At 45.3% G+C, this 19,071-nt stretch overlaps 1 protein-coding gene across 1 annotated transcript in view; it reads right to left on the bottom strand.

The window, feature by feature from the left end:
- CHUK (component of inhibitor of nuclear factor kappa B kinase complex) overlaps positions 1-19,071 on the bottom strand; it is a 236,950-nt gene that overhangs the window by 187,796 nt on the left and 30,083 nt on the right. The window contains exon 2 of the mRNA XM_073581036.1: positions 9,356-9,450. Within this exon, the coding sequence (XP_073437137.1) occupies positions 9,356-9,450 (95 nt within the window). The remainder of the gene's footprint in view (positions 1-9,355; positions 9,451-19,071) is intronic.

The raw sequence follows: 19,071 nt of genomic DNA, 5'->3' as shown, positions 1-19,071 counted from the left end.
ACTACTCCACTTTGCTGTTCTGCAGAGTAGCGAAGAGGTCGATTTCCAGCCCTCCCCACATGTATACCAAACGTCTGAATCTTGCCGTCTTGAGGGACCATTCACCCTGAAGAAGTGCTCAAAAAATCTGCTGTTATATTGTCCTTTCCTCTGATGTGAAGTGCAGATAGTGAAAGGATGTTTCTCGCTGCAAGTCTGAAAATCCTTTTGGTTATACACATTAGGGAACAGGACCGTGTATCCCCTGATGATTCAGGTATGCGACTGTGACCTGGTTGTCCGACAATATTCTTACGTGATGGCATCGTAGGAATGGCAGGAAACGAACGCATTTTCTAATGCCAGAAGCTCCCACATGTTTAAGGAGCCTTTCTTGTCTACCACTGACCATGTTCCCTGAACCAGATGGTCCAGATGTGCACCCTACCCCCTGGGACTGGAGTCTGTGGTAACTACCCTGTTGATGTGAGGGAACCACGGGACCCCCTCCTGAAGGGACTCTCTCCAACCACCAGTGGAGCGAATGTATAACCTCCAGAGGTAGTCAGTGTATCCTCAATATACCCCCGCAAGGAATGCTGACTCTCTAACATGAACCACTGCAACTTTCTTAAGTGGCTTTGGGCCCACTTCACTGCTGGGTTGCATGAGGTCAGAGAGCCCAGGAAGGACATAGCACTCCTGAGGGACATCACTGGATCCTGTATTGACCTGGAGAGAAGACTGACCTATTTTTTTGACCCAGTAGACACCACTCTTGCTCGCACAGGTAGAGTAAGAGTACTAGAAAGATTTGTGTCTTTTGTGGGTCTAAGCTTGCTTTTTCTAGGTGTAAACACCACCCTAAGCTCTCTAAGATGGTGGCTATGTCTCTCACTTGACTGTGGCAATGAGTGAGCGGCCTATCATCAGGAAGTCACAAATATGAACCTAGCACTCAACTTAAAGGTATTTGTAAGGCAGTTTATTGTAGTACACGAAAAAAGACGTTTCGGTCAATGTGTAGAGCTTATAGGCATCTATCAGAAAGGACGATGGTGCTTTAGGCATTGAGGAGAATGATCTCTCTAAGGTAATGAGCTTGTCAGTATATAGGAGAGGGGCAAACGTGCCTCCAGATGGCCGGTGGACACCGCATCTGGAGGCACGTTTGCCCCTCTCCTATATACTGACAAGCTCATTACCTTAGAGAGATCATTCTCCTCAATGCCTAAAGCACCATCGTCCTTTCTGATAGATGCCTATAAGCTCTACACAATCTATATACCACACGTAACTGAAGAAGGTCACATTGACCGAAACGTCTTTTTTCGTGTACTACAATAAACTGCCTTACAAATACCTTTAAGTTGAGTGCTAGGTTCATATTTGTTGCTTTAACGGTTTGGGAACCTAACCTTAGCACCATCTTGAGTTGTGCTCACGGTGTTCTTTCTATATCATCAGGAAGTCAACCCGATATGGGATGACCAGTCTGTCCCTTTCTACGAGATGGTCCGTCACCTCTGCTATTAACTCCGTGAATACACGAAGGGCCACTGCCAGGCCAAAGGGGAGGGCCTTGTACTGGAGGTGCCTTATGGTGCCCCCCCACTGACACTGCTACCCTGAGATACCTCCAGAACGCTACAAGTATTGGCACGTGGAAATATGCGTCCTTTAGGTCCAGGACGGCCATATGGCAACCTGGAAAGAGGAGCTGTTTTGCTGATTTTATTGACTCCATCTTGACTTTTGGAATGTTCAGGAATTTGTTCAGGCCTTTCAGGTTGAAAATTGTTCTGTATGAGCTGTCCAGCTTCTTTATTAGAAACAGGTAATCGAAGCCTTTCCCTTCTTCTCCTGCTGGAACATCCTGTTGAACGTTTTTCTCTAAGAGGTTCAGTACCTCCAATTCTAGCACCATCTGCTCCGAGCTGGACGCTTGTGGGGCTGCCACAATGAATCTGTTTGGGGGATGTCTTCCGAACTCCAGCTACACCCCTGCCCTCACCAGGTTTAGAATCCAAGGGCTGGATGGTATTTTCTTCCAGGCAGGCAGGAGAGCATTCCTTCCACCTGGGGTAGAGTCATTTGGAGGGCTTTCTACCACCTTGAGAAGAACTACTGAACAGGAAGCACTTTCCCTTCCTCGGTTTACCTTTCCATGGATGTTCTCTTTTTCGCTGTATCCCTTCCTCCGATAGGACTGCTTGAAGGATGAGAAGGGAGGTTTTGGGAACCCTTTCTTCGTATTGGCAGCTTTCTCTAAGATGCCATCCAAAGCTGAGCCAAATAAGTAGTGACCTTCACAGGGAAGAGAACACAGTTTCCCCTTTACCTGTACCCTTTTAACCAGACCGCTCTCCGGCCTGCATTAGATAATGCAGACCGGTCGCGATCAGTCTGGATGAGTAGGCCGATGCATCCGCCAAGAAGGCTGCTGACCCCTTGATTACTGGGAGCGGGGCCAGAATGGAGTCTCTGGATGAATTTTTGCTCAGCTGGTCCTCCAACCTATTCAGAGACCATGAGGGACCTTGCTGTGCAGGTTGCCGCGATGGCCGGCCTCAGTGCCCCTGCTGACGACTCCCACGTAGCCTTAAGAAAGGTGGCAACCTTCCTATCAAAAGGGTCCTTCGGTAAACCTGAGTCATCAAAGGGGACGGATGAATTTTTTGAGGCCTTGGATATAGCGACATTCACCTTGGGCACCCTACTCTAGGACGAGGTGGCTTCTTCCTCGAAGGGGTACTTCCTTTTAAAGGAGGATGGCAGGAGTCTTTTCTACCTGGCTTCTCCCATTCCTTAATAATGAGATTTAGTAATCTCTCATTCATAGGAAAGGCTTTACATTTTTTTTTTTTTTTTTTTGCCAAGGTGCTATACATGATATCCTGGATAGATTTCTTGGCCTTTTGATCCACCAGTCCCATTGTTGGACCTTACAACCTTAACTAAATTACCCACCTCTTCTAAGGGAAAGCAGTAGCCCGAGTCACTTTCTGACGAGGAAGATTCTGAAGCATCCCGCAACACCCCCTCTTCCCAATATACAGTTGATGAAGTAGAAGATACTTCATTCCTATCCCTATGTGGTGTTTCTCCCGAGAGGGAGTGGTACCTTAATGAATTCTCCACCTCTGCTCTGACGAGTGTTTTTAAGGTGGAAGAGAAGTCAGGGGTCTCATTAGTCACACTGTCATTAATACACACCTGGCATAATTTTTCAGGCCATGTGCTAGCCAGATCCTGCCCACACAGAACGCAGGTTCTGTGCTTCAACTTCCCTGTACACTTTCTAGGGCGCTCCTACCAGAAAGGTCAGACAGAGAAAGAGAGAGCGAGAGAGAGACTTATATTATTAAAATGACATTCTCGTAGCTCACTCACAACTCAGAGGAAATTGAAGGGTACCGGAACAGGAGGCAGGATGTCCTCCAAAAGGTCTCCTTTAGGGACAGCGGAATCTTCCATCCTGTTAGAGCTGTGCCAACTTGTCCTAGAGTCTTTGGACCTGCGTGCCCCGTTGGAGCGTCCGGAACTCCTATCCTGGTGCGGTTGCATCTGGTGTCAGGGGTCACTGCGACTGCTCTGGCGAGGGCTGATGTGCCTCCATCGCTGCATCGGTGCCCCTGCCTGGCCGGCGATCTTCCCCTAGGTACTGTGCTTGTAGGGGGATCTGCCGGCCGGCGTCTCCTGCAGCTTCCAGTACCCGCGCCCTGGAAGTGCTCCGGGTGAAAGGTCCCGGCCGTGCTATCAGAGCGCTACTTCCAGTTTCCGCCACATATTGTGACCGCGCTGGGACGCGGGCTGCCACCTAACCATGCGGTGATGGGGCCGCAGTTCCCGCACAACCAATGGCCAAGACCCCATGTTGGTGCTATGATGGGTGACTGGAAAACTATTTTTATCCCTTCTTGGACTGATCTTAGAGTCCATGGGTTTATGCACATCTTGCGCATTGAGGAAGGAATCCCAAGATGCAACCCCCTTCTCTCTTGGCATCAAGGTTTGTTTTGACGTTGACCTTGGGAGTGAAATAAATTTCTGCCCCGCCCACCTTTTGGATAGCTTCATCTATCAGACTTTCCTTTTCCTTGGTACTGAGGAGGTTGTTAATGGGAAGGCTGAAAGGATCTTTTTGTAGAGCTTCTAGGCGCAGGCAGTGATTTTTTTCTTGTCTGACGCTTTTTCTTATAGGTCATCAAGAGCTGGTCCAAACATGTACTTTCCCTTAAAAGAGAATAGAACAAAGCTTCATCTTTGAAGTAACATCACCACTCTATGATTTTAACCAGAGCAAGCGTCTCACAGAATTCAATAAAAGTGACGATCTTGCTGCCACCCTTACCCATTCCGCCGAAATGTTTAAAAAAATCCTGTGGCTTTCTGTAGGAGAGGTAAATATGTTAGAATATCTTCTCTGGGAATACCCGTAGAAAGATGTTCTAGTTGAATAAGCCAGCGGGATATTGATCACGCTACACACGCAGAGACGACGCTGGCATTCAGCAGAGCTGCTGACGTCTCCCAAGATTTTCCTTAAAGGCCCTACATTTTGCATCTAGGGGATCCTTCAGCTGGGAGGATTCCTCAAATGGCAAAGTTGTCTTTTTGGCCATTCGTGCACCCTGAATGTTTATTTTCGGCACATCGGACCAGCATTTCGCAGTTTCCTCATCCACTGAAAACCTGTATTAGTTTGGCGGGAGTGCTCAACCTGTTCTCCAGAGAATCCCATTCATCCAAGACTAGGTCCCCAATGTTCTTGTGTATGGGAAATACCAGTTTTCTCCTTGACCGGAGCCCGACGAACATCTCTTCTTGTACCACATGGGTTGTTTTCTCCTCGTCTAACGCCATAGTTCTCCTCACTCCCATAAGAAGTTCCACCATGTTCTCAGAAGAGAAGTATAATTTCCTATCTTGGAGAGCTTCTGGGCCTATATTTACTTCGCCTTCCTCTAGAAGTTCCTCCGGTTTGGACATCTCTTCTTGAGTGTCTGAGTTTCCTTCTTCTTCCTGGATAATCTTCCAGAGGGATACTGGAAGAAGGTGTGGGCTGAAAGAAAAAGGTCAGGGAAGATTGGATTTCCTGGCGGACTATCCTTTTAATCTCCCTTCATTAAGGAAGGTTGCTCATCTTAGATGATCTTTTCAGTGCATTCTTGACATAGGGATTTCCCCTGGGATGTCAGTATATTTGCACAAATTGCACATTTGCGGCTTGATGTCTTAGATTTCAGGGCTGTGGAGTCGGTAAGCCACAGTTGCGACTCCGACTCCTGGATTTTATCAGGCTCCGACTCCGGCTCCTTCATAAATGGCCAATTCATAACAACAAATTTACTGTTGTAAAATATTAAACATCGTGCTTATTTAGTTTCTCACCATCATATAAGTAATCAGACCACTTAGAGCAAAAACTACATTTATTAGAATACAATTAGAATATAGCAAATAACTTTTATAAACTTTTCTAAACTAAGTAAATATGCAATAAACACTTTTCTGCAGTGAATAAGAAGAAATCTATAAATTTGTCCTCAGAAAAAGTATTGCCTCTGTCAGATCCTCCTTCATGGATGCCCTCAAATCTGATCTAATTATTTTGAGAGCAGAGAACAACCTCTCTACACTAACTTGTGTTGGTGGCAAAGCAGTAACCACTCGGGCAACATCTCTGACAATGTCAGGATACAGAGGAATCGCTTGTTGCACTGTTATTTTTGATGAACGGTCAAATTTCTCAATTTCTTTTAGTGCACATGAAAAATTCTGCTGAAATGTACTGGCTGTGTTCCTTGATTGGGATGACTCTTCTTCTATGCGGGAACGCTTTGCACGGTCCTTGTGATCCAAATATTTTTCGAAATTAAATTCTTCATCAGTTGATGAGGGTGAAGATGTGGCTGGACGACCAAATTCTTCTTGTTCCTCCTGACTCTTCTGCAACCCTTTCATCCTTACTGCTATTTCAAACAGAGCTTCTTTTCCTTTACTTAGCTGTTGATCATCTAGAAGAATCCGATGCATTGGGTCTACATAAACAGCTGCCAAAAGAATGTTATTTTGTAATAGTAGCTCCTCTCTCCGTTTCATTGATGTAGCAATGCCACTTGCAATTAACCCTCCTCTTTGGGACAGGCGAAACATCAGGTTCTTCCACTCCTTTACGAAAATACCTGGAGTTAAGTCCTCTGCTTGTAATTTTTTAGTCACTGTAAATGGGTGCTCTAGCAATTTTTCCAGCTCAGTCACCTGATTCCACTGACTTTCATTTAGCGTCAGTTGAGGGTTAGCCATATCTACAAGAAAGGTTTTCAGTTCAACCAAGCGCTGAATCATTAAGTACTGCCCCATCGTGTGGCTTGATCAATAATTGCCCCTTTTCCAGCACGTCTATTCAAAATTGAGTCAACTTTAGGGGTTCTGGCAACAGTAGCCAATTTTCTCACCTTGCCAATCAGTGCAGCAGCATGTCCTTCTTGCAGACTGTCTCTTATAGCCAGCTGTAGCGTATGCACAACACAGCGCATGTGATGAATGAAAGAACATATTGACACAGTTTCAACAAGATCATCTAAACTATCATGTTGCTGTTCATCTGAAGCAACTTCAGTTTGCTCCTCAGTTACAATACTGTGTTCCTCTATTTCAAACATTTCTGTGTCTGTGGACCCAGAATGGTCTTCTAGCTGCTGGTCACCATCATTACTCTCATTCATTAGCTTAATAGTACTTATCATATTTGAAGCATTGTCAGTTACGACAGAAAGAACTTGCTCTTTTTTAAGTTCATAGTCTTGCAGAACCTTTTCCACCAAGACCTGGAGAAACTCACTGGTGTGATGAGCTTTGGTGTCTTTTACTGCCAATGTCTTGGTAACTATTTCATTTTTGTCACAAACAAATCGGACATTGATGGCAAAATAGTTCACTCTGTGACGTGTGCAGGCATCCATTTTAAGAAACAGAAATCGTCCCTTGAGAGTTTTTTTAAGTTCTTCCTTTTGTTTAAAAGCTTCTTCGATTACTAATTTTCTAATACTCTCTCTCTCCAGAGAAACACCAAGCTTGCGGGCCATTTCCCCATTCAGACACATAAAAGCTGGTCGTGAAAATAATGAAATAGGCACACTATCCTTTACAACAAGCTCTATGATCTGTTTTTTAAATGTATCTACTGTCATTGTCACAGTAACTTTGTCACTGACAAAATATCTTGCAACTGATGGCTGCAAAGTTCTCTGCTCCTTTGTTTGGCTGGAAGAGCTGGGCACTGGTTCATTGGTTTGGATGCAGTCTCTCTCATCCACTGCTTTCAGTACTTCTGGATGAAAGCGCTGTAAATGTCTCTTTAGATTAGAAGCTCTGGTAGGAGCATTTTTATCTTTGCCTGAATATGCACTCATCTTGGCTTCACAGCATTTGTTTTCGTCTGGATCATTTGTCATACACTGACAGACATAATGTTTTCTATCTTGAGTGATGGTGAAATGTTCAAATACAGCTGATTTAATGTGATGCTTCTTTGACATTCTCAGGTTTTTAATTCTGCATTCACAATCCAAATGACAATTGTTTTTCCTAAAAACAATTGTACAAAATTATTGCCAGGTCGTACAACTGATATAGTGGTCAGTAATACTGTTATTATTCCTCATGTACTCACAGTTAACTGATGCAAAGTTTGTTGAAAGGATAATACTTCTTACAGTCTTCCTCTTCTGAGTAGCAGGCAGATGTGAGATGCTTGGAAGACGCACACCTAGTATGATCTAGTCTAGAGGAGGAGCTTTACTACTAAGAATTTGCAACACATTTTCACTTTCAGTTTCATACATTGTAAGTAGGGGGTTGGGGCAGCATGAGGTTAACCAAGTATAAGATTAGATAAGGGCAGTGGAGAACAGTGACACACAAGAAGTAAGAAATGTCTCTATCTCCAGCAGAACTGCTTATAACTGTTGTTCATAGTTTGATAGAACATATATATTTGAGTAACATTTATAAAATTCATATGAAAGTTCAATTATGAAATATTAATACATTTTTTTTAAAAGCTGGAGTCGGAGTCGGTACATTTCTACCGACTCCAACCAAAACTAACTCCGACTCCGACTCCACAGCCCTGTTAGATTTGCTCCTTTTTCAAGTTCCTTGTCCTCTGAAAGAGAAGAGCGAAAGAATAAAGCTATCATACACCATACCTGCACCTTTGAGACAGACTCCCAATGCCAGTCTACTTTCTTGGACTGGAACAACGTTGGGTTCTGCAGATGCAGAGCAGGAAGAACCTAAACCTTCCATGTTAATTACAACAGGATTGGTCCACCTTAGGGTGTCTTCTATTCAGGGATCTTATATGGGCGACTGGACCCAGCGCCTCCGTCTTCATTAAAGGGACTCCTGCCCAACATCTTGGTGTGAGAGCATGGAGGCCCATACAATCACAGGCTGTTCATTCCCGACACATTCATCTTCCTGATGCATTTGCGTTGTTGCTCCAGTGTAGAACACAAAAACTGGAAGGGACGTCATAAAAAGACACCCGATGATTGATGTCACTTCTGTCGACGGGGCCATGTCATATGCGCTGCAGTCCATGACAAGCCGGACGTATTAGAGAAGCCCGGTAGCCCACGCTTCCCAGGTCCGTCGAAGATCGCGAGGAGGGGAAGGAGGTGGGCTGGGGAGCTCAAAGAGGCCTCCAGCCTGAAGAACCCCCCCAAACCGTATTCGAAGGCACGGACTAGAACATGAGTCCCAAGTCCATCTAGAACATAGGAGCAGTGTTTGGAGAGGAAAGGTAAACCCAATCGATCTCCTACTGTCCAGCTTGCTAATCTTTTTCCCATCGCAATATGGACAGGAAAAAAACACTGGAGGGAGGATGTGGGAGGGGCAATTTAACCACTTTGTGTTTCCTGTCCCTATTATGTTGAGGTGACATCCTCCTGTGGTTCTGTCATGGGGGGTTATTGGAGGGAAAAAAAAAAAAAAAAACAACAAATCTCAGAATCACTGGGACCAGCTGAAGCGTTTCAGAGTTATTACTACACAAAGTAACACTGGTCAGAATTACAAAATTTGACTTGTCCATGAAGGTGAAAACAGGCTCGGATGTGAATTGGTTTATTGCTGCGGCAATTTTTAGGTACAATCAAGAAATCAAGACAACAGTTAAACCCACCATAAAAAAACAAGGTGCCCAATTCATCAAAGCTTTCAAGCCAGAATTTAATATAAAAGGTTTAAAATGTGCAACTGAGTTGAGGATCTTTCTAATAAAAAACAATCTGCAAAATGTGGACAAGCCCTCTAGGAGGAAAGTGAATGCCTTTGTTTTGGCTGACATCAGATACTAAACCTTTTCATGATCTGAATCTCCTGACACCACCGCTCCTTGTTCTTTGAACTCAGTTCCAGTCGGCATGATTTGATGGCTATTAACTCTCCAGTGTCCTGAAGAAAGAAAAATACAATAAAAATTCTAATAATTCTAAAAGAAAGACAATAGTATGTATAACACAAATTTACCCTAAGGCCTCTTTCACACTTCCGTTTTTGACCATCAGTCAAAATCCGCCAGGTTTTGAAAAAAACAGATCCGCCATTTTTGTTTGAGGATCCGTTTTTTCCCCATTGAGTTGCATTACTGGCAGATCTTGACGGATGGCCATCCGTTGGATCCGTTTATGTGAGGATCCGCCACATTTTTATCGTCCGCCAGCATGCCTGGACAGACCTTGCAACGTTTTTTTGGTTGTTGGATCCGCATGCCCGGAGAAAGGAAGTCAGGGAGAAAATTAACCCTGAAATCTCTCTCTCTCGGGCAGCAGTTCCTTTAAAATTCTTCATTCTGCGGATCCCTCAAAAAAACGGATCCTATTGCATCCGTTCACATCACTTAGGAACGGATCCGCTTTTCCACCTTTTTGGCGGATTTTCACTGACACAAAAAACTGAAGTGTGAAAGAGGCCTAAGCAACATATAAAAATCAGCTATATAAACAAATAAGGACAGTGCTATACAGCCGATGTACATTAGTATTACACCTCCTGACAGCTTACTTTGAACTTAAAAAGGTTGTCCACTGCGCGGAGACCGCGACAATCGCTTTTTAAATGAAGTAGCCAGTTATAAAATAAAAACGTGTTCAGCTTGTGCACTGGTGCCAATCCAGCAATGTCAGGTCTCACAGGGAATGGGAAAGCGCAAGAATTTGTTGCTTATTTAATGTTTGCCTTCGAAAGGGCTCACAGGGTCCCTACAAAACCCCTTCCTCCAGGAGCCCCACCTAGACCTTTCCTGGCACGTCTCCTCAACTGTAAAGACAGAGCCACTATTCTGCGCCTTGCACGGCAAAAAGGCCCTATCAAGTTCAACAATGCCGTGATCTCGATTTTCCCAGACTTTTCCATGGAACTTCAGAAACAGAGGGCACAATTCAACGATGTAAAGAAGCGGCTCAAATAGAGAAATGTTATATACTCAATGATCTATCCGGCCCGGCTCCGGGTCATACATGGGGGCTCCTCTGTGATTTTTACGAATCCAGCGGAGGCGACTGAGTGGCTGCGGTCTCATATGGGATCCCCTGCAAAGTAATCCTAATATACTTACTACTAACCTAAATTCTTTATTAATGGTCTAATGGGGGCTCTCCTTGCAGGTACCCAGTTTACCAAATATACCGGACACTGATCAGTGATGGTATCCCCTTGCTTGTGTTTTGCTAGGAGCGTGAGACTTTGCTCCACTAATGTTTGGTTCCGGTTTTGTTTTCTTTTTTACAATAGTTTTGATTGTTACTTAGGTAAAAGTCGCAGCCAATGGCAATCTCAAGCTCTATGTGGTGCCTCTAAATTCTGCTTGGGTAGTACTGTATGCCATATTCAATGGAGTAAGTATGGGGTCTGAGATGATATGTATGACATGGAACGTGAGAGGTATAAAGGCCCCCCCCCCCCCCCCGTAAAAAGATCAAGGTTTTTTCGCAGACCAGACATTATCATCCTCACATTGTGGCCTTGGTGGAGACGCATCTGACCAGAGATACTGCTCGTTGCGTGCAGAAACCTTGGGTACAATGGCCTGTCCATGCATTGCACACTAGTTATTGGAGAGGGGTCTCACTGCTGGTACATACAGTTGTGGCCAAAAGTATTGACACCCCTGCAATTTTGTCAGATAATACTCAGTTTTCTTCCTGAAAATTATTGCAAACACAAATTCTTTGGTATTATTATCTTCATTTAATTTGTCTTAAATGAAAAAACACAAAAAGAATTGTCCTAAAGCTAAATTGGATATAATTCCACACCAAACATAAAAAAGAGGGTGGACAAAAGTATTGGCACTGTTCGAAAAATCATGTGATGCTTCTCTAATTTGTGTAACTAACAGCACCTGTAACTTACCTGTGGCACCTAACAAGTGTTGGCAATAACTAAATCACACTTGCAGCCAGTTGACATGGATTAAAGTTGACTCAACCTCTGTCCTGTGTCCTTGTGTGTACCACATTGAGCATGGAGAAAAGAAAGAAGACCAAAGAACTGTCTGAGGACTTGAGAAACCAAATTGTGATGAAGCATGAGCAATCTCAAGGCTACAAGTCCATCTCCAAAGACCTGAATCTTCCTGTGTCTACCGTACGCAGTGTCATCAAGAAGTTTAAAGCCCATGGCACTGTGGCTAACCTCCCTAGATGTGGACGGAAAAGAAAAATTGACAAGAGATTTCAACGTAAGATTGTGCGGATGTTGGATAAAGAACCTCGACTAACATCCAAACAAGTTCAAGCTGCCCTGCAGTTCAAGGGTACAACAGTGTCAACCCGTACTATCCGTCGGCGTCTGAATGAAAAGGGACTGTATAGTAGGAGACCCAGGAAGACCCCACTTCTTACCCCGAGACATAAAAAAGTCAGGCTGGAGTTTGACAAAACTTACCTGAAAAAGTCTAAAACGTTTTGGAAGAATGTTCTCTGGTCAGATGAGACAAAAGTAGAGCTTTTTGGGCAAAGGCATCAACATAGAGTTTACAGGAGAAAAAAAGAGGCATTCAAAGAAAAAAACACGGTCCCTTCAGTCAAACATGGCGGAGGTTCCCTGATGTTTTGGGGTTGCTTTGCTGCCTCTGGCACTGGACTGCTCAACCGTGTGTATGGCATTATGAAGTCTGAAGACTACCAACAAATTTTGCAGCATAATGTAGGGCCCAGTGTGAGAAAGCTGGGTCTTCCTCAGAGGTCATGGGTCTTCCAGCAGGACAATGACCCAAAACACACTTCAAAAAGCACTAGAAAATGGTTTGAGAGAAAGCACTGGAGACTTCTAAGGTGGCCAGCAATGAGTCCAGACCTGAATCCCATAGAACACCTGTGGAGAGATCTAAAAATGGCAGTTTGGAGAAGGCACCCTTCAAATATCAGGGACCTGGAGCAGTTTGCCAAAGAAGAATGGTCTAAAATTCCAGCAGAGCATTGTAAGAAACTCATTGATGGTTACCGGAAGCGGTTGGTCGCAGTTATTTTGGCTAAAGGTTGTGCAACCAAGTATTAGGCTGAGGGTGCCAATACTTTTGTCTGGCCCATTTTTGGAGTTTTGTGTGAAATGATCAATGTTTTGCTTTTTGCTTCATTCTCTTTTGTGTTTTTTCATTTAACTATTCTTTACTCGCCAGTCGTATTTTGAGCTGGGAAACCAGGCAAGCAAACTCTTAGCCTATTTGGTGCTAACATAACACCTCAAATACAATACTACAGATTCGTAAGCCGGAAGATTCATTGGTATATTCAACCGAAGAAATACTTGGCTGTTTTTATGATTATTACAGGTCATTATATGAATCTAAAAGTGACTGTGACAGCTTGGGGTGTTTAGACTGTCAGATGTGACATTCCCTACATTAGATCCTGAACAACGGGCCCTTATGGACGCTAAATTTATTGCGGAGGAGATAGAAAATGCCATAACAGACATGGCCTCCGGGAAGGCCCCAGGGCCGGATGGATTCCCTATTGAATTGTACAGGAAAAATGATAATTACTTACCGGTAATTTGATTTTCCAGAGCCATGACAGCAGACATGAGAGATGGTATCCGCCCCCAGGAAACAGGAAACCTGTAGCAGAGACAAAAGAAGGGGGCGGCACCTCTCTTCCTCAGTTTGTTTCAGAGTATGCAAAGGTAACCGCCTTATTAGTTTACATACATGTTATATAACAGTTTCACTAATAATCACCTTCTTTTTCCTTTATTATTTTTTTATATTTTTTCACATAGATTTACATATCCAGATACAACTTTAAATTTTCTGGTGCACCACACAACAATCACCAAGGTAGGGCGGGAACAATGCGGTGCTGTGATGGCTCTGGAAAATCAAATTACCGGTAAGTAATTATCATTTTTTCCCTTCCCCATGACAGCACCGCAGACATGAGAGGAAATATAGAATAGACTCCTAGGGTGGGACAACAGCAGACAACACTTCTCCCAAAGGCCAGATTTGAGGGCCCTAGGTCTAATCTATAGTGTCGGAAGAAAGTGGATGGTGAGGACCATACTGCTGCTTTACAGATCTGCTCAACCGAAGCATTTGCCCTTTCAGCCCAGGACGTGGCGATGGCTCTCGTAGAGTGAGCTGTTACACCCAGTGGGGGAGTCTGATCTAAAGAAGAATAAGCCAGTGCAATACCCATACGTAGCCATCGTGCAATTGTTGATTTTGAAGCTTTCTTACCCCTGTTTGTCCCCTGAAAGGAGACAAAAAGGGCTGAAGACTGTCGCCATGATTTTGAGGCTTCCTTATATTGAAGCAGGCAACGTCTGACATCTAGGCAATGGAAGGTTTTCTCTCCCTGGGATTTGGACAAAACGAGGGCAAAACTATCTCCTGCTCCCTGTGGAATTTATAATTCACCTTCGGTAGGAAGGCCGGATCAGTTTTTATGATCACTCTATCATCCAAAAAGGTGGTATATGGTGGATTTACAGATATTGCCTGCAGCTCGCAGACACGACGAGCTGAGGTTAGGGCCACCAGGGGTACTGTTTTTAGCGTTAGCGCCTTTATTGAGATGGAAGCAATAGGCTCAAATGGAGACGCTGTCAGTGCCCTTAATACTACATTTAGATCCCAGGGAGCTACCTTAGTTAGATGTTAATTTTGTGGGCCTGGATGTAAAGGAGGCCCGAATGAATCTATAGATCCATGGGTGATCAGCCAGTTTTTGATCAAACAACGCACCCAGGGCCGATACCTGCACTTTTAGGGTGCATGTGGACAGTCCTTTTTCCAGTCCTTTCTGGAGGAACTCTAGGATCTCTTTTATTGGTATTTTCTGGGCTGTCCCAGTCCATTGTCGGCCCGTGAACTGCAAGAATTTTTCCCAAATTTTTTGGTATTTACGTGAAGTTACCGCCTTTCTGCTAGCGAGCAGGGAGGTTACTAACAGGACTGAGAACCCTTTGCTAGAAGGAGTCCCCTCTCAAGATCCACGCAGTGAGGTGCAGCCTGTGAACCCTGGGGTGTTCTACTGGGCCCTGGTATAGCAGATTCGGGGTATCTGGGAGGATCCATGGGTCCGAGATAGACCTGTGTCTGAGCCATGTGAACCATGCCCTTTTCGGCCAGAAGGGCGCAACCAGGATTATTCGAGCTTTGTCCTGTCGGATCTTTTTCAAGACTACTGGAATCAATGGAAACGGGGGAACGCATAGGCCAGAAGAAATTTCCACCAGTGTAGTAGCGAATCCACCCCCTCTGGTTGCTCTCTTGGATTTAGGGAGTAGAACCTATCCACTTTTCAATTTTCCCTGGTAGCAAACAGGCCTACTTCTGGTGTGCCCCAGGCAGCGCAGATTTCCCCAAATATTTCTTGACTTAGGGACCATTCTCCCTGGTATAGTACACGACAGCTTAAATAATCGGCCAGATAATGGTCTGCCCCCTTTAAATGTGTACCTGATAAGGACAGAAGATTGTTTTCCGCCCATGCGAATAATTCCCTGGCCTCTGCCGTAAGGGTTGCCGACCTTGTACCCCCTTGTCTGTTTATGTATGGCTATGACCGTGTTGTTGTCGGATAATATGGTGACATGTCTCCCTTGCACTTCTCGCTTTACTATGGGAAGGGCTCGCCTCACAGCTGCCAGTTCTTTTAGATTTGAGGATGCATCCCTCATTCCGGGTTCCCACTGGCCCTGTAGGGTTCGTTTCTCTATGTGTGCCCCCAACCACTCGGACTTGCGTCTGTGGTCAGTACCACCGAGTTTTGAATAGTCCAGGGCACTTATCTGTTTAAATTTTCGGTGCTCAGCCACCATTTTAATGACTCCTGCACTTGAGGTGAGAGAATGATCTCCTGATTTAAATTGGAAGGACCCTTCTCCTGCTCGGATAGGATCTGCCACTGTAGTTCTCTCGTATGGCCTTGTGCCCACTGGATCGCTGAGATTGTTGCTGTTAACGTGCCCAGGAGCGACACTGCCTCTTTTACTGACCGGCTTGACCAGATTGTATCCGTTGTATTTTTTGTTGGATAGCCCCAACTTTCCTTTCTGGAAGAATGCACTGCTGTTTTAATGAGTCCAATTGAATTCCAAGGAATTCTTGTGACTGCACTGGAGTTAATTTGGATTTTTTTAGATTGATCATCCAGCCTAACCTGGTTAATATTTCCAGGACCTTTTTAACTGCATTTTCGCAATTTTGCTTGTCGTTTGCTATGATGAGGAAATCGTCTAGATAGGGTACCAACAGGATATTTTCCCTTCTTATAAAGGACGCTACTTCCCCGATGATTTTTGTAAATATACGAGGGGCTACTGATACCCCGAAGGGTAGGCACTGGTACTGTAGATGAGTGGGGACTTGAGCAATCTCTACTACCAATCTTAGATATTGTTGGTGATCCCCCATATTGGGACATGGTAATAGGCGTCGGTAAGATCTATTACTGCCATGTAGCAACCCGGGTCGAGTAGCTTCACTGCTGACCCCAAGGTCTCCATTTTGAATTACTCTGTTCTGATGTATTGGTTCAGGACTTTGAGATTGAATATTGTTTTTAGTGACCCATCTGGTTTTGGCGTGAGGAACAGAGTGCTGTAAAACCCTTTCCCTACTTGAAGACACGGTACTTTTATTAGTACCTCCTTTTGCATGAGGAGTTGAATCTCTTTTTCTAGCGTGGTCTGATTCTTTTTGGCTACCTGGGTCACTTTTACTCTTTGAGGTGGAAGGCTTAGAAAACTTAGTCGTAGGCCCTCGGCTAACAGGTCGGTTACCCACTTTGAGGCGGGCAATGCTACCCATTGATGGACAAAGAATCGAAGCCTTCCCCCAACCGCCCTGGCGTCATTGCTTAGTATCGGGGTGGTTTTACTAAAGAGGAATCCTTTCTCTTTTCCCCTCCAGGGTCTGCCCCGCGTGGTTCTATCGTCTGGCCGCCCTCGGCTCCCTCTGTTCCCTCCTCCACGAAAGGACGAGCGAGCTTTAGTCCACCGACGCCTAGGGAAGGGTGGTGGCAACCGTTTTTTCTTATCTGACGCTTTTTCTAAAATTTCGTCCAATGCTTTCCCAAACAGGTATTGACCCTCACACGGGATGATGCAGAGTTTAACCTTTGACTGGAAGTCTGCCGACCAGTTTTTTAACCAAAGTGCTCTGTGGCCTGAATTTGAAAGGGCGCATGCACGGGCGGCACCTTGGACGGAATCTACTGCGGCGTCAGCCAGGAATCCCGCTGCCTTCTGTAGGGAAGGTATTGCCTCCAGCAGTGTCTCCCTTGGGCATTTATTCTTAATTTGGTCACTTAATTCATCTAACCACTTCATCATAGCACGCACTGTACAAGTGGCGGCCACTCCCGGCTTAAACGACCAAGCCGATGCTTCCCAAGCAGATTTTAGAAAAGCGTCTGCTTTCTTGTCAAGGGGATCTTTTAAGGCGCCCATGTCCTCAAATGGCAATGCTATTCCCCTGGATGTACTAGCAATGGCGGCATCTAGTCTGGGAGCTTTTTCCCATTTATCGCATACCTCCTCATCAAACGGGTATTTACGTTTGAGCGCCTGCGGTAAGGACATTTTTTTTGTTGGGTTTCTTCCATTCCCTCTTGATTAAATTTAACAGGTTATCATGGAAGGGAAAAACCCTTCGTTTTTTCCCCTCAAGATTGCTAAATATAGCATCTTGAATTGACTTTGGCTATTTTGGTGTTTCAAGTCCCATTGTGGACCTTACAAGCTTTAGTAATTTCCCAATGTCCTCAGATGGGTCGTCCATATTTCCATTTTCCTCGTCCGATGAGTCCAGGTCCGAGGGCCCTATCTCCACTTGTTCTTCCTCAGACTCTGTCAGTAGTAATTTCTGTGGGAGGGAGAGGAGGAGGTGGGGGCGGGGGTGAAGCAGGAGTTATATCGGAGCCAAGTGTAGTCTGCTCCTTTAATTCATCTCTTACCGTCAACTTTACTTGATCCCGGATCATAGTTTTAATGCTCTAGAGCAGGGATGGTGACTCTTCGGCCACTGTTTTTTTAATGCACGAGCGACAAAGTCGCTTCTCATAAGATTTAGCTAGGGCCTTTTTGCATAGTGCACATTCCTTGTTCTTTTGCTGTGGTCTTTCCCTACAGAAGACATACATAGGGCAGTTAATATATTGTGCTGCCTTACAAAGGCACTCACCCGGCCCTCTGGGTACCCCGGTAGCTCTTCCTCCTGTGCGCTCATCTCGCCTTCAGGATCCATCTGCGCTCCGCTGCTGATCTGGCTCTGCAACTCCGGAGCCTATGTACAGCTTCTCAGGGACAAGTGGCACCTGCCTTGCCTCCCTTTTTATGGAGGAGCGGTGCGCGCTTCTGGGACCGCTCCCACCCGGAAGTGCCCAGTACACCGCTCCCCCGGCGTGACGTCACTTCCGGTGCGACCCTGGAAGCCGTCGGCGCCAGCGTCGTGGTGGCCACGCCTCCCCCGGCCCAGCCTCCCACTGGAGCGGCCGCCGGGGAGTCTCACGAGGAGGACACCGCTCACAGCGCCCACCGAGCTGGGCTGACAGGCGCGCGCCACCGCGCCTCGCTGCCATCCTCTCCCCGTGGACCTCGGCCTCCTGACCGGACGACATCAGAGGGGGATCCCTCCGGAGGTACAGACTCTGCCCCAGGCATCCGCCTGCGGGAAACAGGAAACCAAACTGAGGAAGAGAGGTGCCGCTCCCTTCTTATGTCTCTGCTACAGGTTTCCTGTGGGCAGATACCATCTGTCATGTCTGTGGTGCTGTCATGGGGAAGGGAAAATATAGGGATATATTAACGCCACTTTTGGTTAAAGTATTTCGGGGAATTTGGGAAGGGAAATCTATGCCTGAATCCTTTTACGAAGCTAATATCATAGTGCTTAAGAAGGAGGGGAAGGACCCTTTGGAATGTGGATCCTACCGCCCTATCTCGTTAGTAAATGTGGACTATAAAATTTTTACTAAGAATCTAGCTACCAGACTGAATTCGATTATATTGAGCCTTATACATTCTGATCAAACAGGTTTTATGCCTGGTAAGAGCACTTCCATTAACATCAGACGGGTCCAGTCAATAGCCCAATATAGCTCTCTAATGCCAGACAACAAGCGGGCACTGGCATCGCTAGATGCTGCCAAAGCTTTTGACTCTAAGTGGCCTTTCCTCTCCGCGTGCTTACAAACATATGGCTTTGGGGATAAATTTATAAAATGGATCAAAATACTATATATGAAGCCCAAAGCCCGTATTATAGAGAACAACTCCGTGTCAGAGTCTTTTCCATTGCATAGGGGGACTCGTCAAGGGTGCCCCCTCTCCCCGGCCCTATTTGCCCTTGCGATTGAGGCATTGGCAATACGTATTAGATCTTCCCCTGGTATTAAAGGTATAAATATAGCGGGTCGGGTAGACACCATTGGTCTATATGCTGACGATATGGTGATATTCATGGATGAAGCGGAGGAGACTCTACCACAAGTAATTGCCATTATAGATAGATTCAGTAAATAATCAGGTCTATATATAAATTGGGAGAAGTCCACTCTGCTACCC

This window comes from Dendrobates tinctorius, unplaced genomic scaffold (genome assembly GCF_039654945.1).
Source record: "Dendrobates tinctorius isolate UK_male_01 unplaced genomic scaffold, ASM3965494v1 ptg000068l, whole genome shotgun sequence".
In the NCBI taxonomy this organism is placed as follows: Eukaryota; Metazoa; Chordata; class Amphibia; order Anura; family Dendrobatidae; genus Dendrobates; species Dendrobates tinctorius.
Note: the sequence above shows the minus strand (reverse complement) of the source record. Positions and strands in the feature narration are given on the sequence as shown.